The sequence below is a fragment of the Saccopteryx bilineata genome, chromosome 6, assembly GCF_036850765.1.
Source record: "Saccopteryx bilineata isolate mSacBil1 chromosome 6, mSacBil1_pri_phased_curated, whole genome shotgun sequence".
NCBI classification, from domain to species: Eukaryota; Metazoa; Chordata; class Mammalia; order Chiroptera; family Emballonuridae; genus Saccopteryx; species Saccopteryx bilineata.
The window spans coordinates 34,954,290-34,980,781 of record NC_089495.1 but is presented as its reverse complement, the minus strand read 5'-3'; the positions used below and the strand labels follow the sequence as shown (position 1 = coordinate 34,980,781).

The 26,492-nt window shown below is 42.3% G+C and overlaps 1 protein-coding gene across 4 annotated transcripts in view; it reads right to left on the bottom strand.

The window, feature by feature from the left end:
• PSD3 (pleckstrin and Sec7 domain containing 3) overlaps positions 1–26,492 on the bottom strand; it is a 619,599-nt gene that overhangs the window by 423,544 nt on the left and 169,563 nt on the right. The window contains exon 1 of one of the 4 annotated variants that reach the window (XM_066234426.1): positions 12,921–13,121. The exons of the other annotated variants lie outside the window; for them this stretch is intronic. Coding sequence (XP_066090523.1) covers positions 12,921–12,941 — 21 coding nt within the window. The 5' untranslated portion in view covers positions 12,942–13,121. Of the gene's footprint in view, positions 1–12,920; positions 13,122–26,492 lie in introns of those variants that run through there. 4 annotated transcript variants of the gene reach the window in all.

Genomic DNA, 26,492 nt, shown 5'->3' with positions numbered 1-26,492 from the left:
CATTGAATCACAGACATATTTGTTAGCAGTTCTTCTAAAACTTTGGCTTTAACTGCTCTGAGCCTATCTAGTTCTTTCAAGTATATAAACTTTTATATATAAATAACAAAAATATATTTAAGTAAACATATATTTACTTAAGCTCCAGATTTAGAATATTACACTGTGTCTTATTAGACTTTTTTCCCCCCATCAGGACCCATCAACACTAGAGACAATCAACTGACATAAAAACCACACAAGGAAGGTTGGAAGAAATGAATTAAGAATGACAAAAGTAAGATATAAGCAAAGGAATGAATGAAACAGTTCTCTAAAACCGTTACATCAGACAAACACATCCCAAGCCTTTATCTGCTCTATCAGATGCCTCTGCCAGAAGGGAACAACATGTGTGAGAAAATTCACAGCAATACATTACTCTAATCTTTTGTGCCCTAGGTTGTCATTTGCAAGAAAGCTCTAATGAAAGTCACACACCTGGAGCTCTAAAGGCAGCCCAGAACACTATCTGCAAAGTTGGGAAAATTCCACTTTCCCAAAACAGGAGATGCAACAAACCCGCAGTGAAGCCAATAGCAAAAATGAATAGGCCAGAAACCCTGCTGACTCTGGAAATTCTACTCCACCATGAGACAAAGCTACATGTTAGAGTACCTACTCTGCCCATACATTCTTAGAAGGGTTCCTGGGCTTAGCTATAGAACAGCTTGGGATGTTTAACTCATTCACTGAACATACATTTATTGTGCCAAAGCACTGTACAAAATACTAGACTTTTCCTCTTGGCTTCCACACTGCATACCTACAGGGAACCACATTATAGGGTACAAGAAAGTCCAGTTTCACCATTTAATAGCTGTGTGATTTTAATAATAGAAATAATACCTTCCACCCAGGTAAGCAGAAAGTACCACCCAGGTCACATTTACTGTTCACTTACTGGTTTACTGCTTCTTTCCTATGGGCACTGTTCTAAGCCCTTCACAACCATTAAGCATTAGCAACACATTCCAGAAGACGATGAGCAGTTCAGCACACAGACATTAAAATACCGTTGGGGAAACCGCTGTGTTAGGCTTGCTCACTTGTACTTGCCATGATTAGTGCGTGAGCATGTGGCAGCACCATGATGTATATAGTCTATGTAAGTTGCCCTTAGGGTGCAGTGTGGATTGTGGACTGCCTGCCTGCCATTGCAAGGGGCTGTTTTTACTGTTCGTTTGCCTGCTCCTTGAGAAGCGGATTTCCCCTGCCTGCTTGCTTGTCCTCCATTGTGAGACCGTATTAAACAGGAATGGCCCTATGCTTTCCGGCCCCACAGTTTCTCTACAGTGGGCTCGAATCCAATGTGAAACTTCCAGGCCTCGGCCACCAGCACCACAGATACCTTACCCAAGGTGCCACAGCTAGAAGGTGGCAGAGCCAGGATGCCAATCAGGCTGCCAGATTCAAGGCTACACTCTAACCACACACTGCACTGCTGCTCCCTTGGTGACACAAAGTCCTCTTTAAGAAAAGGACAGGAAAATGAGTCTCTCCCTCCCCCATTAAAGGGAGCTGGCCCAACCTCACATTTATCAAACCCTTCAGGAGACCCCGACAAACCACCACAAACAGGAAAGTGTGTGCATTATATAAAAGGCCATCTTTTTTGCTTCCCACGTCTTCTCGTCATAGGCTTTCATGGAGATCTGTGGTTATGGGAGCGACACAAACAAATACATGAACACATCTGAAAGGGAGGGAAAGAGAAGGCAGAAATACGCTCAAGAAAGTGCCGGCAATCTTATGACTTGAAAATGTTTGTGAGCATGGTTTAAATTTTTTTTTAATTTAAATTTTTAGTTTTCAATTACAGTTCACTTTCAATATTATTTCGCATTGGTTTCAGGTATACAGCATAATGATTAGACATTGATATAACTTATGAAGTCATACCCCCCCCCCCAATAAGGTCAGTACCCACCTGGCATATTATAATACATAGTTATTACATTATTATTGACTAGATTCTCTATGCTGTAATTTGCAGCCCCATAACTATTTTGTAACTACCAGTTTTTAATCCTTAATCCTTTCCCCTCTTTCTCCCTGAACGCACCTGATCTCGTCTGGTTTAAATTGTTCCGGTGGAACCATCTCCACCAGGTGAGGGGAGGGCACGGGCACTGTAGTTGCCTTGGATCAAGATCACTGGCTTTGGTAAGCAAAGCGGCCAGACTGGCTGGATCAGCTCCCTGTAATCACCCTCCGCGAGGGATGTCTGTCACTGAGAGACCACGCCCACTAAACAGCTCTAATTAAGTTCTAGGGGCAACCACTAAAAGGTCATCATTATCACCAGTGTAGATCAGAATATCTCAGGTGTGCCTGATCTCAATCACGTGGGGGTGATTATGAACAGTGCCACCTCAGAACTACTGAACCTGAACCTACAGGCGGCCCTAGAAATCTAAAACTAGGTGACCCTTGTGACAGACAATCCTCCCAAGTAGCTTACCTTCTTAGGCAAAAGCTAAATCCATCCTTTTTTCCAACCAAAATTAAAAAGAGTGATATTCATTATATAAGTTATTTTACAAATCATTTTGTCGGCTGACTTCAGCAAATGTGTAAGGTCCTAGAAGTGTGTTAAGATAAAGAACTTCACTTACTTCAAAGGACAGGAACAAGAAAGTGAAAAGACAACCCACAGAACAGAAAGTATCTGCAAAGGATATATCTAATAATAGACTTGTATCCTGGACATAAAATCTTACAGTTCAATAATAAAAAGACAACCCGATTTAAAAAGACAAGCCAATTTTTAGAAAGGGAAAAGGATCGAAGAAGACATTTCTGCAAAGGAGATACACAAATGGCCAACAAGCATATGAAAAGAAGCTCAACACCATTAGGGAAATGTAAAACCACAATGAGATACCACTCCCTAGCCACTGAGATAGCTAAAATCAAAAAGAAAGAAAACAACAAGTGCTGATGAGGATGTGGAGAAATAACTCTCACACATTGCTGACGGGAATGTCAAATAGTGCAGCCCCTGTGAAAAACTGTGGCAACTCTTCCAAGTGTTAAACAGAGAGTTACAACATGACCTTGCAGTTCTACCCTTTGGTATATACCCAAGAGAAATGAAAACGTATGTCACACAAAAACCTGTACATGAATGTTCAGAGCAGCATTATTCCTAACACAGTACCCAGAAGTGGAAACAACCCATCAACTGATGGATGGATGAATAAATAAAATGTGGCCTGTCTATTCACTTCAATATATTATTCAGCAATAAAAAGGAATGGTGTACTAATACATGCTGCAATACGGATGCGCACGGAAAACATGCTAAATAAAAGAAGTCGGTCACAAAAGGCCACCCATTGTCTAATGCCACTTACATGATATGTGCAGAATGGGCAGAGTACATGTGGGTTGCCTGGCTCAGGGGGTAGGAGCAACAGTGTGATTAGAGAGTGGCGGCTAATGCGCCCACAGTTCGTTCTGGGGTGGTGAGGATGCTCTCAAGTTGCCTATGATGATGAACGCACAGCTCTGCGAACATACTAAAAGTCACTGCATGGTACTTTAAGTGGGTAAATTGTGTGCTTTGTAAACTGATCAATAAATTGTTTTAAAAAAGAATCCCACTTAATCTCCATGAGCCTCAATTTCATTTTCTGAAAATGGGGACACAATATTGTAAAGAAATATTGTAAAATAATTCTTTACAATATTGCAAAGAATATATAAGATATAAATTAACATACATACACACAGATAAAGCTTCACATAGTGTGTCTGGCACATATTAAGTACCGAATACATGTTATTCTTTCAGCTGCTCTTATATCCATGTTTTTGTATTGTTATGTTTTAATATCATTGTGTCTTAAGCACAAGTTAAAAAACTCAACACTGGAATGTATTCTAACAGAGGCCTAAGCATGAGAAGTCTCTCATGATTTCACACACACTACAGTCTAAGCCAGTGGTTCTCAAACTTTTTGAAGTCGGGGCACATTTAAAATCCTACAAATGCCTGACCTGTGGTGGCGCAGTGGATAAAGCGTCGACCTGGAACACTGAGGTCGCCAGTTCAAAACCCTGGGCTTGCCCAGTCAAGGCACATATGGGAGTTGATGCTTCCTGCTCCTCCCTCCTTCTCTCTCTCTCGCTCTCTCTTTCTCCCCCCTTCTCTAAAATAAATAAATAAAATCTTTAAAAAAAAAAGTCTAAAATCCTACAAATAATTGTAGGCACACTATATACAAATTTCTGAGAAATAAGTTATAATAATTAAATCAAATATTAAAGAAAAAAATATAAAGTCCAAGCATGCTTTTATGGTAATTTAATAAAATAAATACGACAAAATTAAATTTATTCTGACATTAAAAAACATTTTTATGCTTTTTAGAATTCGTAAAAAAGAGGGGTTAAAAAATAAAAAAAACAACAACAAAGTTATCTTTTTATATATATATATAGATACACTCTTAGTAAGATTTAGTAAATTTGGCAGGTCCCAGCATGAATGTGTTAAGTTCTTTCATTCTTGTGTTTATGAGAAACATGAGCCTGATGTGTCCTAGCGATTTCTTCAATGTTTGGGCATATATTTGAAAGGCAAACTCATTTCTTCATCAATACCTTGAAGAATTCCTCTCTTTTTACTCTTAATTGTGTTGAGTGCAGAAAACCTCACCATACATATCATCTTAACTTTACACCAAACAAAGGATAGAAGAAACTTGCCTCCAGTCTTTCTGGGGAACATGGGGGTACTGTAAACAATTCAGCACCACAGCTTAACAGCCTTTTGCAACCTAATCAGGCAAGTGAGGTGGGGGGTTGGGCAGACTGTCAGCTTACAGCCAATTTCCCACACCTCTATCCCCCAAAAATCTAAACTCCAAAAACTCTGTTGGTTCTTTGGTCCCCAACAGGCACATATTTCTCTGGAATACCATAGGGAGCACCTGGAAATCTTCTAGGGCGCACCAGTGTGCCCTGGTGCACACTTTGAGAACCACTGCTCTAAGCTATTCCTATCTGCCTAACCCTGCAGAAACCTTGGAGCCCGCAAATGTGGCAGTCTTCCTTCCATATCTGTTACTAAAAAGTACTTGGAGATGAAGAGTAAGATTTATTTTCTTAGCCTTAATGTGTCCTCTATCCTAACCATAGTGCAGAAACACCTCCACAACTGTGTAGTTTTAAAACCAGGCACATCCCTTGCTAATACATATGCTACTCAGGCATCTTTCCCAGTCAGCTTCATTGACAAATAGATATTCACTATTTGGCCTCCAAGACAGCTTTGCAAGGGTCCCAGGAAAGACCTTAGCCCTCAGATATCCAGCACTATCCACTCCATGCTCTACGATGCTACGCAGATTCAAAGGGGCTTGAAGCTATGGAACTATCCATAAGTTGCAACAAAAAGAGTTGACAACAGCATTCTCACTATCTCCCTAAGTTCTCAAGCAATTCACAGCTATCTCTTGAATCAATATAATAATGGATTCTCAGCAGACACTCAAGTTTTCCATCTTAACAAAAGCTTTCCTCCATCTTGCTCAGTATTGTCCTCCACGTGCTGTTTCACAATTCTCAGAAGAGTTCCTACTGTCAAATGCATTTTCTTTTTCTCTTCACTGTCAATGATTTTACCTGCACTTTCATCTCCATTAAAATCCCATGTCTCCATACACTCTTGCTACTTTTGTATTTATCAGACATGATGCGGTGAAAGTGTGCAAAACTCAAAACTCAGCAAAGCCCAGTGGGTAAACACACCACAAGCAACGCGATGGTCAGTGGGAGATGACTGCCCGGGACAGCCAGTGCCATCTACTAGAGCGCTTTTGCTCCAGAGCTGTGCTGCCCAATATATTAGCCGATGACCATAGGAAGCTACTTAAATTCACTGATATTAAATAAAGTTTAAAATTCAGTTCTTAAATCTCCCCATCCATTAAATGTGCTCTCAGTAGCTACCTGAGCCTACTGACACCATGTTGGACAAGATAGATATAGAATATTTCCATCAGAGCATAAAGTTCCACTGAATAATCCTGACTTCGGGGGCAATTTCATTCATCCTATTTAAATTTGTAGGTGCAGAGTTCTCACAACAGTTTTAATATTTACAGATCATGAGGGTTGTCTCTCAGAAGTATGATTCAAGTGCCTCTCAATTTCCTTGGCAGATTTTCTTAGCGGTTAGTAGACAAGGGTTTTGTAGCTTAACACAGAATTGGCACGTGGCAGGTACTTAATATCTGCTGAATGAATGAATGAGTAAATAAAGAGCAAATTAATATGTATGCTACAGTGTCTGCCCTGGTTTACTTCCAGATATCAGCTCACGGAAAGCAATGGTTTTTTTTACTTCTATGTGGGAGATCTCTATAAGGAGAATCATCAGCAGGTTCTCATAGACCCTTTAGAGCGGGGGGTCTCAAACTCAACTCAGCATGTGGGCCGCAGAGCAAGATCACAGCCGTTCGGCGGGCCGCACTAGGTCTACAAAAGGCAACTGTTATGCAACACTTTTCTCACTGCAGTTGAGAAAAAAAAAATCAGTACAACAAACACAATCGTACATGCAGTTTACTCAGTGTCACAAAACGACCAGAAACTGTAGTTCGCATCACAACTGCTGTTAACTAAGCTAATATCTAGCTAGGATGCTAGAGAAATGAAAAATACAAGTAGGCCCCTAGGCTTACTTAATTTTATCCAAAATATTTTGAACTTCGTGGATTAGTCTGCGGGCCGCACAAGGGCCGTGAGTTTGAGACCCCTGCTTTAGAGCCACAAGCAATGAAGCTGAATAAGCAAACATCTGCCCCGAAGGAACTCATATTCAAATAAGAAGTTTCAGACCCAAGGAAACATCTTGCTCCTTGTAGCTATTAGGAACCTGAAGGGAAGGCTGGAGGGGATGCTATGAAGGATCACAGAGCCTGCTGCCATTTTTCAGTATGTTCCCCGTATAACTTCTGCTAGTGAGTAATATAATCACACAAAGGCAGCAATCATCAATTGCATTGTCTGTGCTGCTCACTATTACGCCTAGGTCTCCCCGTCCCTCAGTGCCCTGTGACTCAATGTAAAATAAGTATTGTTGAAAACTGAAATTTAAAAAAGTATGTCAGTTTCCATACACAAAAGAAAAGCAGTTCTATTGGCCAGGAGTTCTTAACGAAGGCTCTCCTGGAGGCCCAACAACAGAAGCTACAGCTGCTTCTATTGAAATTGTTCCCTGTCCCTTATTCACAGACCAAACAGCCATAGGAAGAACCAAGCTGCTCCCTTTCTATAATTCACGTTCGGTAGAAAACTCTGGGGACAGAAGGAGAGAGAAACGGGGAGCAGCTGCCGCCTGATCTTCTTATGAATGCCCCGGGCTCACTCCCCATCCTCCTCCTTGTTGTTTCAGAATCCTTTTCTCATAACCAGAGGCCCCAGCTCAAGGGCGGGAGGGAGGTGGCTGTCACACCAGGAAAAGCAGCCTTCTCCGGGTCTACAACCACAGTGAACACTTCTATGAGGTGATGTAATTAGAAGTTAAAATAGGTAAACCTTACATTCAACTTTAAATTGTTAATGTGCTCTATATCAATTCCAATTAATTATTTATAATTGTATGGAAGTCCTTACATGTGGTCCTCAGTGATCCCTTTAGACACTGTATGTTTTTAAAAGAAAATGATACAATTTCTATCTCTTGAGTCAAACAACAGTACTTGTCCCACTATTTAAGGCACAGATATATAAAATAACAGTTGTTGATGAATTCATCATTCAGTTTCAGATTCCATGACCCACAGAATCTAAATATGAGAACCAAAAGGCTCTGTTCCTGCAACACACAAAGCTAACTTTGAGGGCATAAAAAAGGAATGGTGGAGGCCCTGACCGGTTAGCTCAGTGGTAGAGCGTCAGCCTGGCATGCAGGAGTCCCGGGTTCGATTCCCAGACAGAGCACACAAGAGAAGCGCCCATCTGCTTCTCCACCCCTCCCCCTCTCCTTCCTCTCTGTCCCTCTCTTCCCCTCCCGCAGCAGAGGCTCCATTGGAGCAAAGTTGGCCTGGGCGCTGAGGATGGCTCTATGGCCGCTGCCTCAGGCACTAGAATGGCTCTGAGTGCAGCAGAGCGACGCCCCAGATGGGCAGAGCATTGCCCTCTGGTGGGCGTGCCAGGTGGATCCCAGTCAGGCGCATGCGGGAGTCTGTCTGACTGCCTCCCCATTTCGAACTTCAGAAAAATACAAAAATACAAAAAAAAGGAATGGTGGATAAGGAAAGTGGACTGCTTAGGTTTAAATCTCATCCACTTATTAGCTATGTTACTTCTCCTCTCCAGACTTTACAATGGAGATTACAGGACTGACCTCAAGAGGGAGGGACTCTGTATTAAAGCAGCTAATAAGAGCTCAATAAATATTAGCTGTGACTGCAACGCATCACAACTGAAACAGCACTTAAACATTTTCCAAAATGGAAAGGACTTGGCCCTGGCAGGTTGGATCAGCGGTAGAGCTTTGGCCCAGTGTGTGGAAGTCCTGGGTTCGATTCCTGATCAGGGCACACAGCAACCATCTGCTTCTCTACTTCTCTCCCCCCCTCTTCTCTTTCTCTATCTCTCTTCACCTCCCGAAGCATGGCTCGAATGATTCAAGCAAGTTGGCCTTGGGCGCTGAGGATGGCCCCAAGGCCTCATGTCAGGCACTGAAATAACTCAGTCGTCAAGCAATGGAGCAACAGCCCCAAATGAGCAGAGCATCACCTGGTAGGGGGCTTGCCCGGGTGAGGAGTGATCCCAGTGGAGCACATGCAGAAGTCTGTCTCTCTGCCTTCCCTCCTCTCGCTTAATTTAAAAAAAAATTAGGACTTAAGATGAAACTTAAAGGAAAATGCTTCCCAGACAACCCACATGAAAATACTATGTAAAAAAAGAGCCTCAGGCTCAGGGCAAAATGCTCACCTTTTCACTATATCCCAAACTCTAATAATAAACTTTTAAAAATATCCATGAACATGTACAAATTCTTCATCTCACTGATTTGTGGCCAGAAAAAAGGGAGTTTCAAACTAGATGGCTGTTCACAGATAAGCAAGCCCCAAGAAATGAGTGGGGGACCCTGGGCAGGGACTGGCTCTCAGGTGGAGGAGGGGGAGAGGTATGACCCCCTCTCAAACATAGGTGTCCACAAGAGAGAAAATGCTCCACCACCTCTGTGCCCTGCAGTGTCAACAAAATTCCTACCCAGTGGGCGCCAATGGGCACCAGTTCGTTGCCCTTCTGGGCCCACAGAAAAACAAAGACTGCAGGGGCATGTGATATTTTTATGTAAATATGATAGCATAAGCCAAGATTCCTTACTAATGATATGAGTCACACCTTATTTTTGAACAAGGCATGAGAATTTATTAATTTGGATTTAAGAATAACTTGTTGGCCCTGGCCGATTAGCTTAGTCAGTTTAGAGCGTCATCCCAAAACAACAAGGTTGCGGGTTTGATGCCCAGTCAGGGCACACAGGGGAAGCGGCCAATATGTGCACAACTGAGTGGAACAACAACCGAATGCTTCCCTTCACCCTTCTCTCTATCTTCCTTCCTCTCTGTGTCTCTAAAAATAAGAATTTAAGCTTTGGCCTGTCTGCTCAGTGGGTTAGAGCGTCATCCCGGAGCACGGAGGTTGCTGTTGCTGGTTGGGGCACATACAGGAGCAAAAAAAAGAACTTGTTAACTACATGCTACAAATTATCCTTTCTCTCCATTATAACTTGCAACAGTGGTTGGCACTGCCATTTGTCACTACAACTAACACTAATTTGGAGCATGTGAAAAATGTCCTTGGAAGATGGTCTTGTACCTCTTGAAATACAGGAAAGTTACAAAGGGACACATTCAAGAAAATAATCCTACTGCTGAAATTCTCTCCAGCAAACCTCTGAGTCTGCATACAATATCATAAATAATACAAGCTGTCCAGACGTGGACACTCTGAACAAATGCTCTGGAGAATTCCATCTGGATCCTATACTTCTCTAAAACAACGCTAAGCTGGTTTAACTGTAAAAGAACTCAAGAAGAACTGAGAGGCTGTATTAAAGGTGAAAACACTTTCACTCGTGGCAAAGGGATGCCAAGGACGTCTATGCCTGGCCCAGACTGCAGCAGAACACTTGAATGTTGAGAACCCTCAAAGCAGCAGTGATTGGAGGTTAGACTGGACACCAGCCTTCTGTGAGCCCAATTCACATCCTCAGGTTAACAGATTTTGGTCATCTACTGATCACCAGATTACTTTTTACCAACTGCTTTAACCTCAATCATGTCTGAAATCATTTCTAAAAACTGGGAAGGATCATCATCCATTACTCACCTCCTACTTTCAATCCAAGCCCAAAGAAATGGTCTTTTCATATCTGCCAAATGACAACATTATTTCAGGTAAACCTCACACCAACCAGTCTGGAGGCCAAAGCGTGTGTGCACATGCACGCACGCAAAGACACACACACACACACACACACACACACGGAGTATTTTTACATGGTTTTTGCTTCTGCATTTTTTAACCAAGACTGAGATCAGCCCATTGCCACACTGGGGTCTTATTTATGAATAATGCTTGACAGATGACTCCAGAATTTCTAAAGAAAAATAAATCACCTCTAAAAGTAGTTAATGCCTTGGATGTATTTTTTTTAATGTAATGCCAGGCTAAATCCCATTCACATATTTTCCATCAGGGTTAGCAAACAAATACATCAAGGTTTCAGAAAGCAAATAGAGCTGTTCATGGAAAATATCTCTAAATTTTCCTTTTCAACAGCTCACTGTCTGTCTGATTTCATTTTCATTTCCAAATCCTCAAGATTTACTAGCCTATAAGGATTTCCAAGGTATCCCATGTTTTTAATTGCTAGTATTTAATAAAATTGAGCCTCTTGAGTACAATGTGCATCATAAAGTATGTATTATTTTTTAGCCACAAATGAAGAGAACAGTGCCAACAAAACTTTTCTTAAAGCCAACACACATTTAGATTTGCGAATCAAGCTTCTTATGCTTGCATTAAAAAAAAAAAGAAAACATTCAACTGTGGAATTTCACCTTAAAATAAGCTTACTTTAGCATTGCAGCTTTAATCACTCTCCCGTATTTCAATGGCCAGAAAAAGAGTGCTGATCTGTTCACAGAACACACAAACCAAGAGATATTCAGAATGTGAAGTTAAGTGTACATCACTGAATAAGTAATGTACATACATGTTTAGGCATGAAACCATAAAATGCTAGAGCTAGAAAGCTCTGGAGAGCATCTACCCAATTCTCTCATCTGGGAGAGGAGAAAATTTTAGCTGCAGAAGTTAAATGATTTGCCCAGGACGGCGGCAAAAACTCACCCAGTCAGTGACAAAATTTATAAACCAGGTAGGTAACTACTAATCCAAGTGCTTTCCATGGGACCTCTCCGTTCCTTTTAGCACAAAAAGCATATATTAATGAAATATCTAACAAACAAGACAAAATCACATGCATATATGTAACATGATTTGTAAAAGGATATAAGAAAGTTGTAGAAGAACATGCATCAAGCCATTAAAAATTGGGAGGAAAGGTGTAAATTTTATTTTGCATTGTTTTGCTGGTTCTGTTGAGTAGCTTGCATTTTTAAGTGCCAAAGAGGAATTTATTGCCTTTCTAAAAGAATATGTCTTGATTTGTAAATACTCTAAAAAAAAGAGGATACAATATTTCTTGGAAGAGGAGAGAAAGAGCATTTCCTTTCCTTCTGCAGAGAACATCCTTCCCTCACTCCTCAATAACAAGCCAAACAATCCCCTTCAAGGTCCAGTTCAACTGCCAGCTCCTCTCAAAGGACTTCCAAGCCCTAAGGCCAGAACCTCTCCCTCCTCTGGGTTCCTCCACCATCATAACCTTTGCAGAAGACTCTCCTACTAGAAAGCAAGCTCCTTGACAGCAGATATCCTGTCTTACCCACCTGGCTTTTGGGCTTTGCAAAGTCCTTTGCATATACTATATTCAATTACAGCTAATGAACTGAAGCATTTGTTTCCACAATCCTACCTAGAGTAATTTTCCAGATCTCCCTCTTCCCCACACCAACACCGGGACCTACTCGAGTTATTCCGGAGTGGAAATCCTGGATCCCACTGTTGGGCAAACCAGTCTCTGGCAAATGAAGTCGTTAATATCCTCTGCCTACTTACAGGGTGTGGAGCGTCCTTTACCATCAAGGGGCACGGTAAAACTAAACATTTATGATTGAGATCGCCAACAACATTCTGAAACCACGTTCTCCAAGTATTAATCTGGTTGTTGGCTGTATATATTTTTTTTAATCTCAGAACATCATTTGCCAGACCTATAGCTGAAAACAATGGATAATGTTGAATGCATGTGAAACAGAATGATTTAAAAAGCTACTGGGAATGTTAGACCTAATAATCTTCCGTTGTAGCTTAATACAAGTTTGTGGATTTTTTTTTCTTTCTGACAGAGAAACGTGATAGTCCCTAAATACAGGAGCCGACCTGGCAGAGTAACATCGGCACATCGGGTCCTCCCTAATGCTATCCTTGGCGATCATTAAGTGAGAAAGAGTACTCAGGCTTTTCGTCCAAGTCTCGGGTTTTCAAAGCGGAGGGTTGAACTAAAACCTTACCACCACAAAGTTGACCCCTACCGGCTCCTAACACAAAGAAAGAGCGAAAGGAAATCGCTAGGAGATCCTAACGTTAAGGTACAGACACAAGTGGACCAGGGACCCTGGAGAACTGAGGAGCGACCAAACCACCAAACCCTGACCCCAACCGGACCCGGAGCACCGCGCGCGACCCACACGCCCCCGGCCACGGCGTGTGTCGACCCTCACCGCGGCACTTCTTCCTTCCATCTTCCATCGCCCGCGCCGATCCCGCCGCCGGGCCGGGGAGCCTCAGGGCGCGACTGCGGGCGGGCGGCCGGCCGACGCACCGCTCCTCCTCGGGCTCCCGGGACTGCCGAGGGGCGGCGGGCAACGAGCCCCGCGGCGGTGGCGGCGGCAACGGCAACGCGCACCCTAGTGGAGGCTGCCCGCGCCGCCCCCAGCGGTGTCAAAGCCAAGGCGGCGAGCGGGAGTGGGCGGGGCCGGCGCCCGGGGGCGGGGCGGGGGCGGGAGGCGGGGGAGGGGGGACTGACGGGGAAGGGGCGGGGGAGACCGTAAGGGGAAAGTGGGTGAGAGAAAGAGTGGGATTGGGGCTCAGGAGACGGTGCCCCAGGGATGCGGGCAGGAGGGCAGAGTAGGGTGGTATAGCGGAGGGGGCGGAGAGGGTGGGAAGGGTTGGGATAGGGGCGGACGGGGACGAGCCCCAGGATGGGAGGGGGCGAAGGTGACCCGGTGGAGGGGGCGGTGCCCCGCAGGGAAGAGGGACGGAGTTGGGTGGGAGGAGGAAGCACGGGCTGGAAGAGCGCTGGAGAGGGCGGAGCCCCGGGACTAGGAGGGGGCGGAGGTGGGGGGCGGGGCCCTTACGTGGGGTGGGGAGTGCCGGGGGCCGCGTGCCGGGAAGGGGTAGGGGTTCAAGCGAGGTAGAGGGGCCCTCCGGCGCCACCCACTCACTCTCCGCCCGGCGGAAACCTGCCTGTTGCTTTGTCTCGTTCCCTAACAGTTTTCCCACCCCGAGAAAAGTGAGAGGCGCTCTCGATGGCGTTTCCTCTGAAGAAGGGCCATGTGAGGGAAGCCGCGAGTTGGCCGCCTTCCGTCACGGTCCCAGGACGAGTGACCAGACGTCCCTTCGGGGTCCAGGACAGCGAGGCAGGGGTAACTCTCCTTGGTCCGAGTTGTGCTTTGCCTCTTCGAGAGAGCTTCAAGTGCGACCTACGTTAAGATCTATCCCTCTCGAGGAGAACGAGCGGCCACATCCACTCAGCAATCTTGTCTCGGACTATCTACACTGAAATGCCTGCCTGGGCATAATTCACTTACAAACTGCATTTTCAATGGAAAGTTTCACAAACTAATGCCTTTTGTTCTCTTCCCCTTGACTGTGTGCAGTAGAGACAGGGTCTGGAAGGGCGCCCTCCTCTGGCAAAGGGATCGGGAGACCTAAAAACCACCCTCTGTTAGAGAGCCTTCACCTTCAGTTTGAATGTTTGCCAGATCTAAGCACCTGGAGGTCGAATCCCATGTGGCCAGTTGCTTGGTGCCTGTGGTATATTACAGCTTTAAAGCCACAAAGACTGGTCTTACCTCTTGAGACCAGTGGAAGACGCCCAAATAAAGAGATGTGACCTTTATTTGGAAGTGAGAAGGCCAGGCTTTGAGTTGGGGATGGAGAGTCAAGTTCCTTGATGGCCCAAGGACAGGATGCAGGGAGGCACACTAGTCCCTGACTTTTGCTTTGCCCCATTTACATCTATCGGTCAGCACCCACCAGAGGAAGCAGACCAGGGTGTGGGTACATTTATACAAATCCATTCCAGCTTCTGAAAAGTGATCTTAGTCTGTGCACCCCCTGCTAGAGCAGCAGTTTGGTCAAATGTGTAGGGTTTGAAAGCTCCCCAGTTACTTGGGTATAGTTCTCCTTTATGGATCCTACCTTTACCCCTACAGACAATCCCTGTGTGCCTATTCCCAATAAAAATTCAGCCTTCTTTGAAAATTGGGGTCTCATGATTTTGTCGACAAGGAATCAGGAGTAAGAACATACAGGAAATATAGTTTCTAACTGGGGCCTGACCACTGGCCTGGTGGCCTTTAACTGGAAAAGCAACCAACATCGCATAAAAGGAGGAAAGTCAAAGTTTTAAGATGAATCTAAAACTATTCCAACTATTCTGACACCAACAATTTATATAGGAGGCAGAGTGGACCTAGATTTACACGAGTTTACTAATTAAGAGACCTGGGAATAGATACTTGTACTCTGAATCTGTGTCCTCAATTATAAAGTGAGAATAATGCTACCTTGTAAAATTGTTATTAGCATGATGAATTATGTAAAATAAAGGTTCAATAACAGGGCATTTCAAAATTAAGCAAGCAACAGAATATGTTTCCCATTTTCATCACAAATGAACTTTTAAATTTTTTTCTCCCTAAATCTAAAAAAACTTTCAGATCTCACTTAATAAGGTAAACACAACTAATAAGTAATCATTCCTTTTCCCCACTTTAAATAATCAAAGATATAAATGTTGGAAATTCTGATCAGCATAAATTAACCAGTGTTACCACTTCTGAAATGATAAAACACAAAGCAAATCAAATAAAGACTGACATTTGATTTTACCAGCATGTATTTTGTGTGTAAATATTTTGTTAGCCTTTTTAAAATATTGAAAATGAAGTAAGAATCCCCAGAGACCCCAGGCACCCAGCTCAATTGATTACAATCATGCTCAAGTTCAGTGTCAGAATACACAACCATCCACCTTGGTAAAAGGAGGAAGGAGTCACACAGGCCAGCTAAGCAGCAGCTTCTAAAAGAGGCATGGGCTTGTCTATATGTATCCATATACTATTTTCCTCACCTCAGTTCTGCCCATGAGCCTAGTGTATGTAGTGTGGAAAGAAAGAGAAACTATAAAGTAGGCAAGATGTTAGATACTGGAGATCAAAAGAAAAAATGAAAAGGAAGTGAAAATTTTCTCATGCATTAGTCATACATACAGTTAATCCATACTATTTCTGAAGGCCAGTTTTATAATACCAGATGTGCAATATTAATTTTTGGTACAAAACTGAATATTTGTCTATAATGGGGTAAAAATTTTTTAAAAACAAATTCATAAAAATTGACAAATTCCACCACATTGCCAACTCCAGAAAAAGCATACATTTTTATTAACTGCCTTCATAAGATTTTCTACTCATTAATCTACTGCAATACCTCTATGATATTTTCCCCCATGTGTTTTGGCTGCATACTCTTTTTTTTTATTATTATTCATTTTAGAGAGGAGAGAGAAAGGGAGAGAGAGAGACAGAGAGGGAGAGAGAGAGGAGAGAGAGACAGAGAGAGAAGGTGGGGAGGAGCTGGAAGCATCAACTCCCATATGTGCCTTGACCAGGCAAGCCCAGAGTTTCGAACCGGCGACCTCAGCATTTCCAGGTCGATGCTTTATTCACTGCGCCACCACAGGTCAGGCTGGCTGCATACTCTTAATCACTCCTTTCAAATAGTTTTTTAAGCAGTTTTATTGAGATATAATTCATATATCACACAACTCCCCCAGTTGAAGGGAATAATTTAATGGTTTTTGTGTAATCATCACCACCGTCACTTTTAGAAAAATTCTATCACCTCAAAAAGAAACCCTATACTATTCTCAGCACTCCTCTTTTCCCTCCGACCCTCTCAGCCCCTGGCAACCCCTAATCTACTTTCTGTCTTTATGGATTTGTCTATTCTGCATATTTCATAGAAATGAAACATACAATATGTGGTATTTTTGTGACTGTTATTTTTTGTTTACCATAATGTTTCCAACGCTTATCCATGTGCAGCATGTATCAAAACCTTAGTCCTTTTTACCAAATAATATTCCACCATACAGATCGGTCACATTTTATTGATCCATTCATCAGTAGATGGACATTTAGGTTCTTCCCACTTTTTAACTTTTATAAATAATGCTGCTATAAAATTATTCAATGTACAAATTTTTGTATGGATACTATATTTCTATTTCTCTTGGATATATATTTATGGTAGCATTTGTGGGTCATAAGTAACTATTTAACTTTACTGCCAGACTTCACTGTGTCCTACAGTGGCTGCACCATTTTATATTCCCATCAATAATAAGTTCATTTTTCTACATACTAACCAATACTTTTTGTCTATATTTTTGGTTATAGCTATCCTAGTGAGTGTGAAGTGGTAGAATGATTTTGTAATATCATTTTCTGTGGGTACAATAAAAAGATAGTCCAATCTTTTCTCTAGTATGATTGATTAAAGGGGATTTTTTTATTATTGACATTTTAAAGTACCTGCCTCACATTCCTTATTGAAAATAACATGTGCAATTTTAGTGTGTTGTTAAATTTGGGAAGACTTCTCAAGTTTCTTTCATATGTGAACTGTAGGATTTGGGGACATTTCAAGGTTTTCTATTCCATGCTCAAAATTGAAACTCATTAACTTATTTTTATTAATATTGTGAGTTTTGTCCTTTCATAGATGTCAGTTATTTCATTTCAAAAGAGCAAAAAGAAAATGTTTTCATTTTGTTCTGTGGTTCATACCTCATTATTTAAATTTTCAGACAAACCAAAAGTTTAGAATATGCATTTTTTTAAAGTTTTAATTTTAAATACACAGAGAACTCTACACTTTACAGTATTTTTTATTAGAAGGGCTCTTCCACATGCTTCAGTGTATAAATATGATAGAATGCTTTGTAAGTCATATGCTGACTGCATACAAAATATTAACATACTAGAGTAGAGAACATTAAATCTTATTGTTATATTCCTAGCTTCTAGCACTGTGCCTAGTCTGTAATAGGGGCTTAATAAATAATTGTTGGATTGAAAATTGCCATTATTTAATAGCTGTATAGAAATATTCAACTTAAATATACAACAAATTTTCAGCCCATATATATATACAACAATCTAAAATCATGTTGTTCTTGAATTTCAGTAGAAACCAAGAAGACATGTCTGAGACAAAATTCACCGTGGCATCTGACTCTGCTGAATACTGAGTGAATGCTGGATGGATAAGGGGACTGGGACACGAGAAGCAAAGACTGAAAAGAACAGCGAAGTGGTGAAAGGTAGAGGAGGAAGTGGATCCTCCTGCCTTGTGGCAGGTGCACAGGAAATGTTAGATCATAGGATGACCCAAGGCAGGGCGGACTCAGCTCACCTTTGTCCCATGACCCAAATAAGTTAGGCTAGGTCTGGTAAAACTAAGAATAAGATACACAAATAATAAAGGTTGCTACTTTTTTTTTTTTTTTTTTTTACAGAGACAGAGGGAGAGTCAGAAAGAGGGACAGATAGGGACAGACAGGCAGGAACAGAGAGAGATGAGAAGCATCAATCATCAGTTTTTTGTTGCGATACCTTAGTTGTTCATTGATTGCTTTCTCATATGTGTCTTGACTGTGGGCCACAGCAGACCGTGTAACCCCTTGCTCAAGCCAGCGACCTTGGGTCCAAGCTGGTGAGCTTTTGCTCAAACCAGATGAGCCTGTGCTCAAACCGGCGACCTCGGGATCTCAAACCTGGGTTCTCCGCATCCCAGTTTGATGCTCTATCCACTGTGCCACCGCCTGGTCACGCACTACTTATTTTTTTAAAGTTCTTATTTTTCATTCATTACTGTGACAAATATTTATTGAACATTACTATGTGTGCTTGTTTACTGAATGCAGCAGTAAACAAAACAACCCAGTCTTCATGGAGCTTAGAGTTTAACGAACTTGGGGAGACAGAAAATAAGCAAGCTAAATGAATATATATGTGATGGTTTATGGTAGTAAGTGTTTTAGAGAACAACAATGAAAGGGGATAAGGAATAGGACTGTGTGGTGGGTGGGAGTAGATGGTTGCAAAGAGTATTCAGAGAAGGCTGCACTGAGAAGGTGACATTTGAGTAAAGACCTAATGGCGATGAGGGAGGTACACCATGCAGAGATGTGAGGAGCTGTAAGTGCAAAGGCCCTGAGAGTTTGCCTGGTGGATTCTCATCACAGCAAAAGATGTCAGTGTACCTAGGACTGAGTTAGTGACAGGAACAGTAATAAATGTGGCATGTGGGGTCTTACAAGTCATTATAAGAGTCTTGGCTTTTAACTGACTTTGGAAGATTTTGAGCAGAGGAGTGTTATGATCTGATTTATGTTTTACTGGGATTGAACTGTACGATTTGTCAGAAGCAGGGAAGTGAATTAGGAGGCTAATGCAACAATCCAAGCAGATGATAGTGGCTTAGGCCAGGTTATAGCAAAGGAACTGGTAAGAAGTGTTCAAATTCTGGTCATATATATATATATATTTTTTTTTTTTTTTGTATTTTTCTGAAGTTGGAAACAGGGAGGCAGAAAGACTCCCGCATGCACCTGACCGGGACCCACCTGGCATGCCCACCAGGGGGCGATGCTCTGCCCATCTGGGGTGTTGCTCTGTTGCAACCAGAGCCATTCTAGCACCTGAGGCAGAGGCCATAGAGCCATCCTCAGTGCCTGGGCAAACTTTGCTCCAGTGGAGCCTTAGCTGCGGGAGGGGAAGAGAGAGACAGAGAAGAAAGAGAGGGGGAGGGGTGAAGAAGCAGATGGGCGCTTCTCCTGTGTGCCCTGGCCGGAAATCGAACCTGGGACTCCTGCACGCCAGGCCGACGCTCTATCATTGAGCCAACTGGCCAGGGCCTAATTCCAGTCATATTTTGAAGGCTAAGCTGACAGGCTTTGACAATGAATGGAGGGTGTAAAAGAAAAAAGTCAAGGATCACAGCAAAAATTTTGAGGTGAAGTTGCATTAACCGATCTGGACAAAGTGATGGAAGGAGCAGGACAGGCTGGGCAACGAGGCCCTCATGCTCCGTTAGAGGTGCGGTTTAGATATCCAAATGCAGCGTTCAGTAAACAGTTGGATATATGAGATCAGAATTCAGGAAAGAGGCTGGAGCTATAAATTTAGCTGTCAGAGTAGAGATGGCATTTATACCAAGGAAGCTAAATGAGGCACCAAAGGAGTGATAGTAAAGAGAAAAGAGGAGAGTCCAACAGACTCCAGCGCACCACGGAGAAGTCAGGGAGCTTAGGAAGAACCAGCAGAGCAGACTGAAGAGGCCCAGCCAGGGAAGTAGGAAGGAAACAAATGGATGTGCTTCAAGCTGATTCTCGCCTGAAATCTTTGCCTCTCTCAAGTTTTCAATCAGCAGCTTCTCTGTGCCGCTCTCCCCCTACATCGTGCCATTGTCACTTCTCCTTTTATCCACATATCTTCTTACTGTATTTTCAAGAAGAATGGACGAGAGCTTGGTATGCCTGTAACTCCAGCAATTTCTCACTTTGTCTCTACCTACTTTTTCTATGCCTGACCTAGTTATTAATATTTATTCACTAAGTTTTTGCAAAAAATAATTACTCTAGAATTAACTAAAGAGATATTCAATATGTTTCCAGGATGATAAAAATTAACTATTAATTTGTTTGTTTTTTTGTAACAAAAGAAAGTTGCTATAAATGTAGCATCTTCAATTTTAACAAGAAAAATCTAATAAAATCAATATACCTATTAAAACCAGAAGTTGAACAAATGCCAATCCTGGTATACCAAAACGGTCTTCATGCTCACTCCATCCAGTGGGAGAAATGTTCCCTGGCATTAAGTAGCACTTTGGCAAGCCCAGGAGCTGTTCAGCTCACTCACAGGTCCTCTAAACACAGTGTTAATTCAGTAATTAAACTAGCCAGTCCAAACTTGACACAGCCTGAAGTCTTCTTCCCTGCTGAGCGGGAAGTATGCAGTGGGAAAGAGAAGATGAGCGAAGTCCTCTGTTCTTGTCCCTTAGCCCTAGCTTCCCAGTAGGACACCTTCTCTTTCTGCTGTCTGTCTCTCCAGCCACCTTATTGGACCGACCCCAGAAACTAGAGTGCAGTCCAACTCTCTGGCACATGGCCCACAACTAGTCCACAGGAAACACTCACTTGTCCCTTGCTTCAGGCACTCTGGAAGTGCAGGCTGATCTCAACCACACAGCAGGGGCTCCTTTCTCCTCTCCCCAAAGCACTGAGCAACTCTCACAGTGACTGTCCTGGGAAGGAGCGTCTCCATTAGCTCTCCGGGGCAGGAGTGAGGCCACCATCCTCAGTGTTTTCCAGCTCCCGGGAACACGTTCACGTTTCTCCAAGGGGTCACTTTGAAGCTCTCTCAGTAGGCGCGGGGTTGGAGGGGAGCACCACCCCTCCCCCAGTGGGGAAGAGAGCCAGGCAGCAGCTCTCATCACCATCTCCTGCCACTTTCATACTCTCACTTCTTTTTATAGCTTTGCTCTGACTGTGGGAGCCAAGACTGTGGAACAGGGTCTCAGGACCATTTCCTTAAAAATCTGTGCACGGACGGCAGTCTGTCCGACATTCACTCTGACATCTATTGCATTGACACCACAGTAGAACCTGAGACTGAAAGAGCCCCATTCTACCATCTTCTTACACTTTCCAGCTCAAGTCACAGCCTTTTGTTTTCTCACTATAAATGCATGTGTACATATATTTACATGGACATTTAAATATATCCATTATATATTGTACCTCTGGATACAGACTTAATCACCTCCATTGTAAATGTATATGTTTGGTGGTGATCATTCTGAATATTTGGTATCCTTGTAGACAGATGTCACTGGGGGAAAAAACCTGCATCCACATCTAGCCCAATCCACCGACACCACACTGTGACTATTGGGACCCTTCATATTACCTATTCCTCACCCCTGTCCTGTCCAACTCAATAACCACATAGAGCCATTACATTTAAATTTAAATGAATTAAAATTTAAAAGAATTCAGTTTCCCAGTCTCAATAACCACATTTCAAATGTGACCAATGCCTACTATATTTAGGCAATGCAGATAACGAACATTTTCACCATCATGGAGTGTCCTACTGGGCAGCACTGGCTTACACGAGGTTTGGCACATGGTGGCACTGAATAAATGACAATAAAGTTTGGCCCACAGATACCAAATATTGCACTGATGTATTTTATGAGAATATCAAGCTTTTCAGGACAGGACTATGTACTGACAACAATTAAAAACAAAACCCGAATCTTTACATAGGAATGTAGATAGCTGCAGATGCCTCCCTCCTTCACATACGAAAACCTATCCACATCCTTCTGCTGCACCAGAACATGCTTTTCATCAAAATAATTGCTGGAAATATTTAGGAAAAAGTCCCTATTTCCCTCAAAAAACAAATCACTTTTTCAGTATTATTCAACAAATGAAAAGGAATTGTTTCAAAGGCAGTATTGAAGGGAAATTCCATATAAAAACACTTTTTTTGCTGAAATAAGCATTTCACTTATAATATTTTTTTCCAGAGTAGAAATGACCTGTGGAAATTACCAATGACTTGGTGTGTCTGAATTCCAAAAAGCACTCTGGCGTCCCTCCAAGATGACATTATAGCATCGTAACAGCCTGCACTGCAGTGAGTGACAGCAGGAGACAAGGAAGAGGGTGCCAGGGCAGGCCTGCATGTTGACCGGCTGGGACAGATAGAGTCCTTGCTCGCTCACTGGCTAACCATGAGATGGGACCTGCTGGTTGTTAGGCCTCCATTTTCTTCTCTATGGATGGGAAAGGTTGGCCTTCCCACTTGCAAAATTCCAGTATTATGTGATTTAAAAAACTTTTAGGCCCTGGCCAATTGGCTCAGTGGTAGAGCATGGGCCCGGCGTGTGGAAGTCTTGGGTTCAATTTTCGATCAGGGCACACAGGAGAAGCGCACATTTGCTTCTCCACCCCTCCTCTCTCTCGCTTCTCTCTCTCTCTCTCTCCCCCTTGCAGCCATGGCTCAAATGGAGCGAGTTAACCCCGGTGCTGAAGATGGCTTCATGGCCTCCGCCTCAGATGCTTAAGAAGAGCTCGGTTACTGAGCAACAGAACAACACCCCAGATCATCGCCCCCTAGTGGGCATACTGGGTGGATTCCAGTCAGGGCACATGCAGTAGTCTGTCTCTCTGCCTCCCCTCCTCTCACTGAATAAAAAATATACATAACTTTTAATTAAAAGCAGTCTTTATTTTCACATTTTTTCTGGCAAGTGTTTAGTGACAGTGGCAACTCCCAGAAGCTGAATCTTGTAATGTTCTGAATTGGGACCCCAAGAAAGTCAGAGACTAGCCAGCACTCTCTAAAGGGCAAAGACCACACCTTATTTATTTACTTTTTATCTCCAGAGTGTATTGCCTAGGACAGAGGAGATGCTCAACAAATGTTCACTGAATGTATGAATGAGTGAATGAATGAATGAGTTTTCCTTATTTGGGGAGGGAATTGCCTGTTCTTTAAGAATTCCTTTGATTTCAGTGGCTCTACAGGGAGAAATGTTGGTAAACACTGTCAACAAAGTAGGTAGGAGAACTTTGAATAGAACTCTCATCACAAAATACATGTATTATGAATTCTTCCACTTGAAAATTTCTGTAAATTTGTTTATGAAAGGAGAGAAATCTATCAATTCTCTCCTCATTTCCCATTATACTCACATTCCTAACGTAACTACTGTATTACCTGTAAAAGGTGACAAGTTCGTAGGGCTGAATCCTGACAGAGTGGCTCTTTTTGAGTCACTTCCCTTCTGAGTTCTGTGGGCCCAGGTATTTAGGTCTGTTGATTCATACATATCTACCTTAAGGACCCTGGAGAAAAGGATTTTTTTTTCTTCCTCTAAATCAGTTTTATTGAGGTATAATTTACATACTGTAACACTCAGCAATTTTGTGTTATAATGTTGATTTACAATAAGAAATACATATTTGGGCCCTGACCCAAATATCTACACTATCTATCAGTGGATAGAGTGTCAGCTCAGCATATGGACATCCTGGGTTTGGACAGTCAGGGCACACAGGAGAAGTGACTATCTGCTTCTTTCCTCTCTTTTACCCCCTTCTCTCCATCTTCCTCTCCTGCAGTCAGTGGCTCGATTGGTTCAAGCATGGCCTTGGGTGCTGAGGATAGCTCATTTGGTCCCAGATCATCAGCCTCAGACACTAAAAATAGCTCTGTACTTGAGCATTGGCCCCAGACAGGGTTGCTGGGTGGATCTGGGTCAGAGTGCATGTGGGGGTCTGCCTCATTGTCTCCCCTTCTCTCACCTAAAAAATAAATACATATTTGGTCTTTGTCACCATTAGGTCTTAAACCCTTGAAATTTCCTAACAGATGAGAGCATAAAATTGTCTTTTGATATGTTAGTGAGGTGACTTTTGGACACCTAAGGGGCTAGTTGCTAGGAGAACCAATAGTTTATTTTAAAGGGTTAGAACTTTCAGACTTACTCCCTACCCCCAGACCTCCAGAAAGGGGAGAGGGGCTGAAGGCAAATGATTTAATCTGTTATTCCTGTGTAATAACACCTTCATTAAAAAAAAAAAGCAAAAACAAAAGGAAAGGGTTCAGAGAGCTTCTGGATCGGGGAACAAGTGAAGATTCAGGGAGACTGTCGCGCTCAGAGAGGGCGTGGAAGCCCCTTGCCCTTCCCCACCCATCGCCCTGTCCTGTACATCTCTTCCATCCGGCTGTCCCCGAGTTCACCCTTTTATAGTAAACCAATAATCTAGTAAGTACACGGTTTCTTTGAGTTCCGTGAGCTGCTCTAGCAAATTAACTGAACCTGAGGAGGAGGTTGTGGGAACCCCAATTTATAGCCTGTCAGTCAGAGACCTAGCTGACAACCTGGCCCTGTGATTTCTGAAGTGGGTGGATTGGGGGTGGGGCAGTCTCATCCTTACTCCCTTAAGGACTGAGCCCTTAACCTGTGGAATCTGATGCTACCTCCAGGTAGAGAGTGTCAGAACTGATTTGAATTATAGGACAACTAGCCGCTGTTAAATGTTTCTTTCTGCATCTATTGAGATATTCATATGAGTTTTCTTTCTTACGCTATCATTTTTGTGAATTACACAGATTGATTTTTAAATGTTAAATCAACCTTATATGCCAGAGATAAATCTCATTTGATCATGATATATTATTGTATTAGTCTGCTAAAGCAGTCATACCAGAATATGACAGACTTTGTGGCTGAAACAACAGAAATTTATTTCTCAAGTTCTGTAGGTGAGAAGTCCAAGATCAGGTGCCAGTGGGATTGGTTTCTAATGAGACCTCTCTTCCTGGCTTGCAGTCACCTTCTTGCTGTGATCTCCCTCGGCCCTTCCTCTGTGTGTGCACACCCTAGAGTCTTTACCTCTTGTACAAGGACACCCACCAGTCCTATTGGAATAGGTCCCCACACTTATGACCTTATTTAATCGTAATTACGTACTTAAAAGTCCCTATCTCCAAATACAGACACATTGGGGTTTAGGGCTTCAAAATATGGTTTTGGGTGAGGAAAAAATTCAGTTCATAAACATTGTAACTTTTACGGCACTTTTCCTCTTGGGAGCACACCCATGCCTTTCCCCCTTCTTCCCCCACAGGCATGTTACCTTTGCCTTTCTCTCTGTCTCCTAAGCTCTGAGAACGCTTACTCTTCTTTCTCTCTCTCTCTCTCTCTTTTTTTTTTTTTGTGAGAAAGAGAAAGAGAGAGGAGACAGAGAGAGACAGACAAACAGGAAGGAGAGAGATGAGAGGCATTAACTTGTAGTTGTGGCATTTTTAGTTGTTCATTGATCGCTTTCTTATATGTGCCTTGACCCTTTTCTCAAGACAGCGACCTTTAAACTCAAGCCAGTGACCATGGGATCCCATGCTCAAACCAGTGTCCTGGCACTCAAGCTGGCGAGGCTCAAGCTGAATGAGCCTGCGCTCAAGCTGGTGACCGCGGGTCAATGCTCTATCCACTGCACCACCACCAGTCAGGTTCAAGGGAACTTCTTTTGTCTCTGTAACTGTTTCCTGAACCCATTTCTTTATTTTATTTTTTATTTTAGAGAGAAAGGAGGAGAGAGAGAGCATCAGTCTGTTTCTCTATGTGCCCTGACACCATCTCTGCACTTCTGGACGATGCTCTAATCAACTGAGCTATCCGGCCAGGGCCTAGACCTATTTCTTCTTTCACTTACTTCTTCTACCTCTTTGGCTTTCTAAATAAACTTTCTCTTATAGTATGAAAAAATATTATACCTTTTATATGTTGCTGGATTCAATTTGCTAATTGTTTTTACTATTATTGCATCTACGTTTATGAAGGATAGTGATCTATAGTTTTCTTTCTTATAATGTATCTTTCTGGTTTGAGTATCAGAATAATGCTGGCCTCATCAAATGTTTTGGGAAGTGTTTTCTTCTCTCTTACTTTCTAAAAGAGTTTGTATAGAATCAGTATTATTTCTTTCTTAAGTGTTTGGTATAATTTACCTGTAATGTCTTCTGGACTTAGAGTTTTCTTATGAGAATATTTTTAATTACATATTCAATTATTTAAAAAGCATAATTATATGTAATAAAACATAAAAATACATACATATATATGTAATTTTTCAGGTTATCTATTTCTTCTTGGATGAGCTTCTAACGAATTCTTATTATCTTTGTAATGTCTTCATGATCTTTAGTGATGTTCTCTCTTTTTGTCCTTGATACTGGTTATTTGTGTCTTCTCCGTTTTGTTTTGTTTTGTTTTTTTCTCATTAGTTTATCTAGAGGCTTGTCAGTTTTATTGATCTCAAAGAATCAACTTTTTGTTTCATTGATTGGCTATATTGGGTTTTTTTTTAATTTATTTTTTATATTTTATTTATTCATTTTTTTTAGAGAGAGGAGATG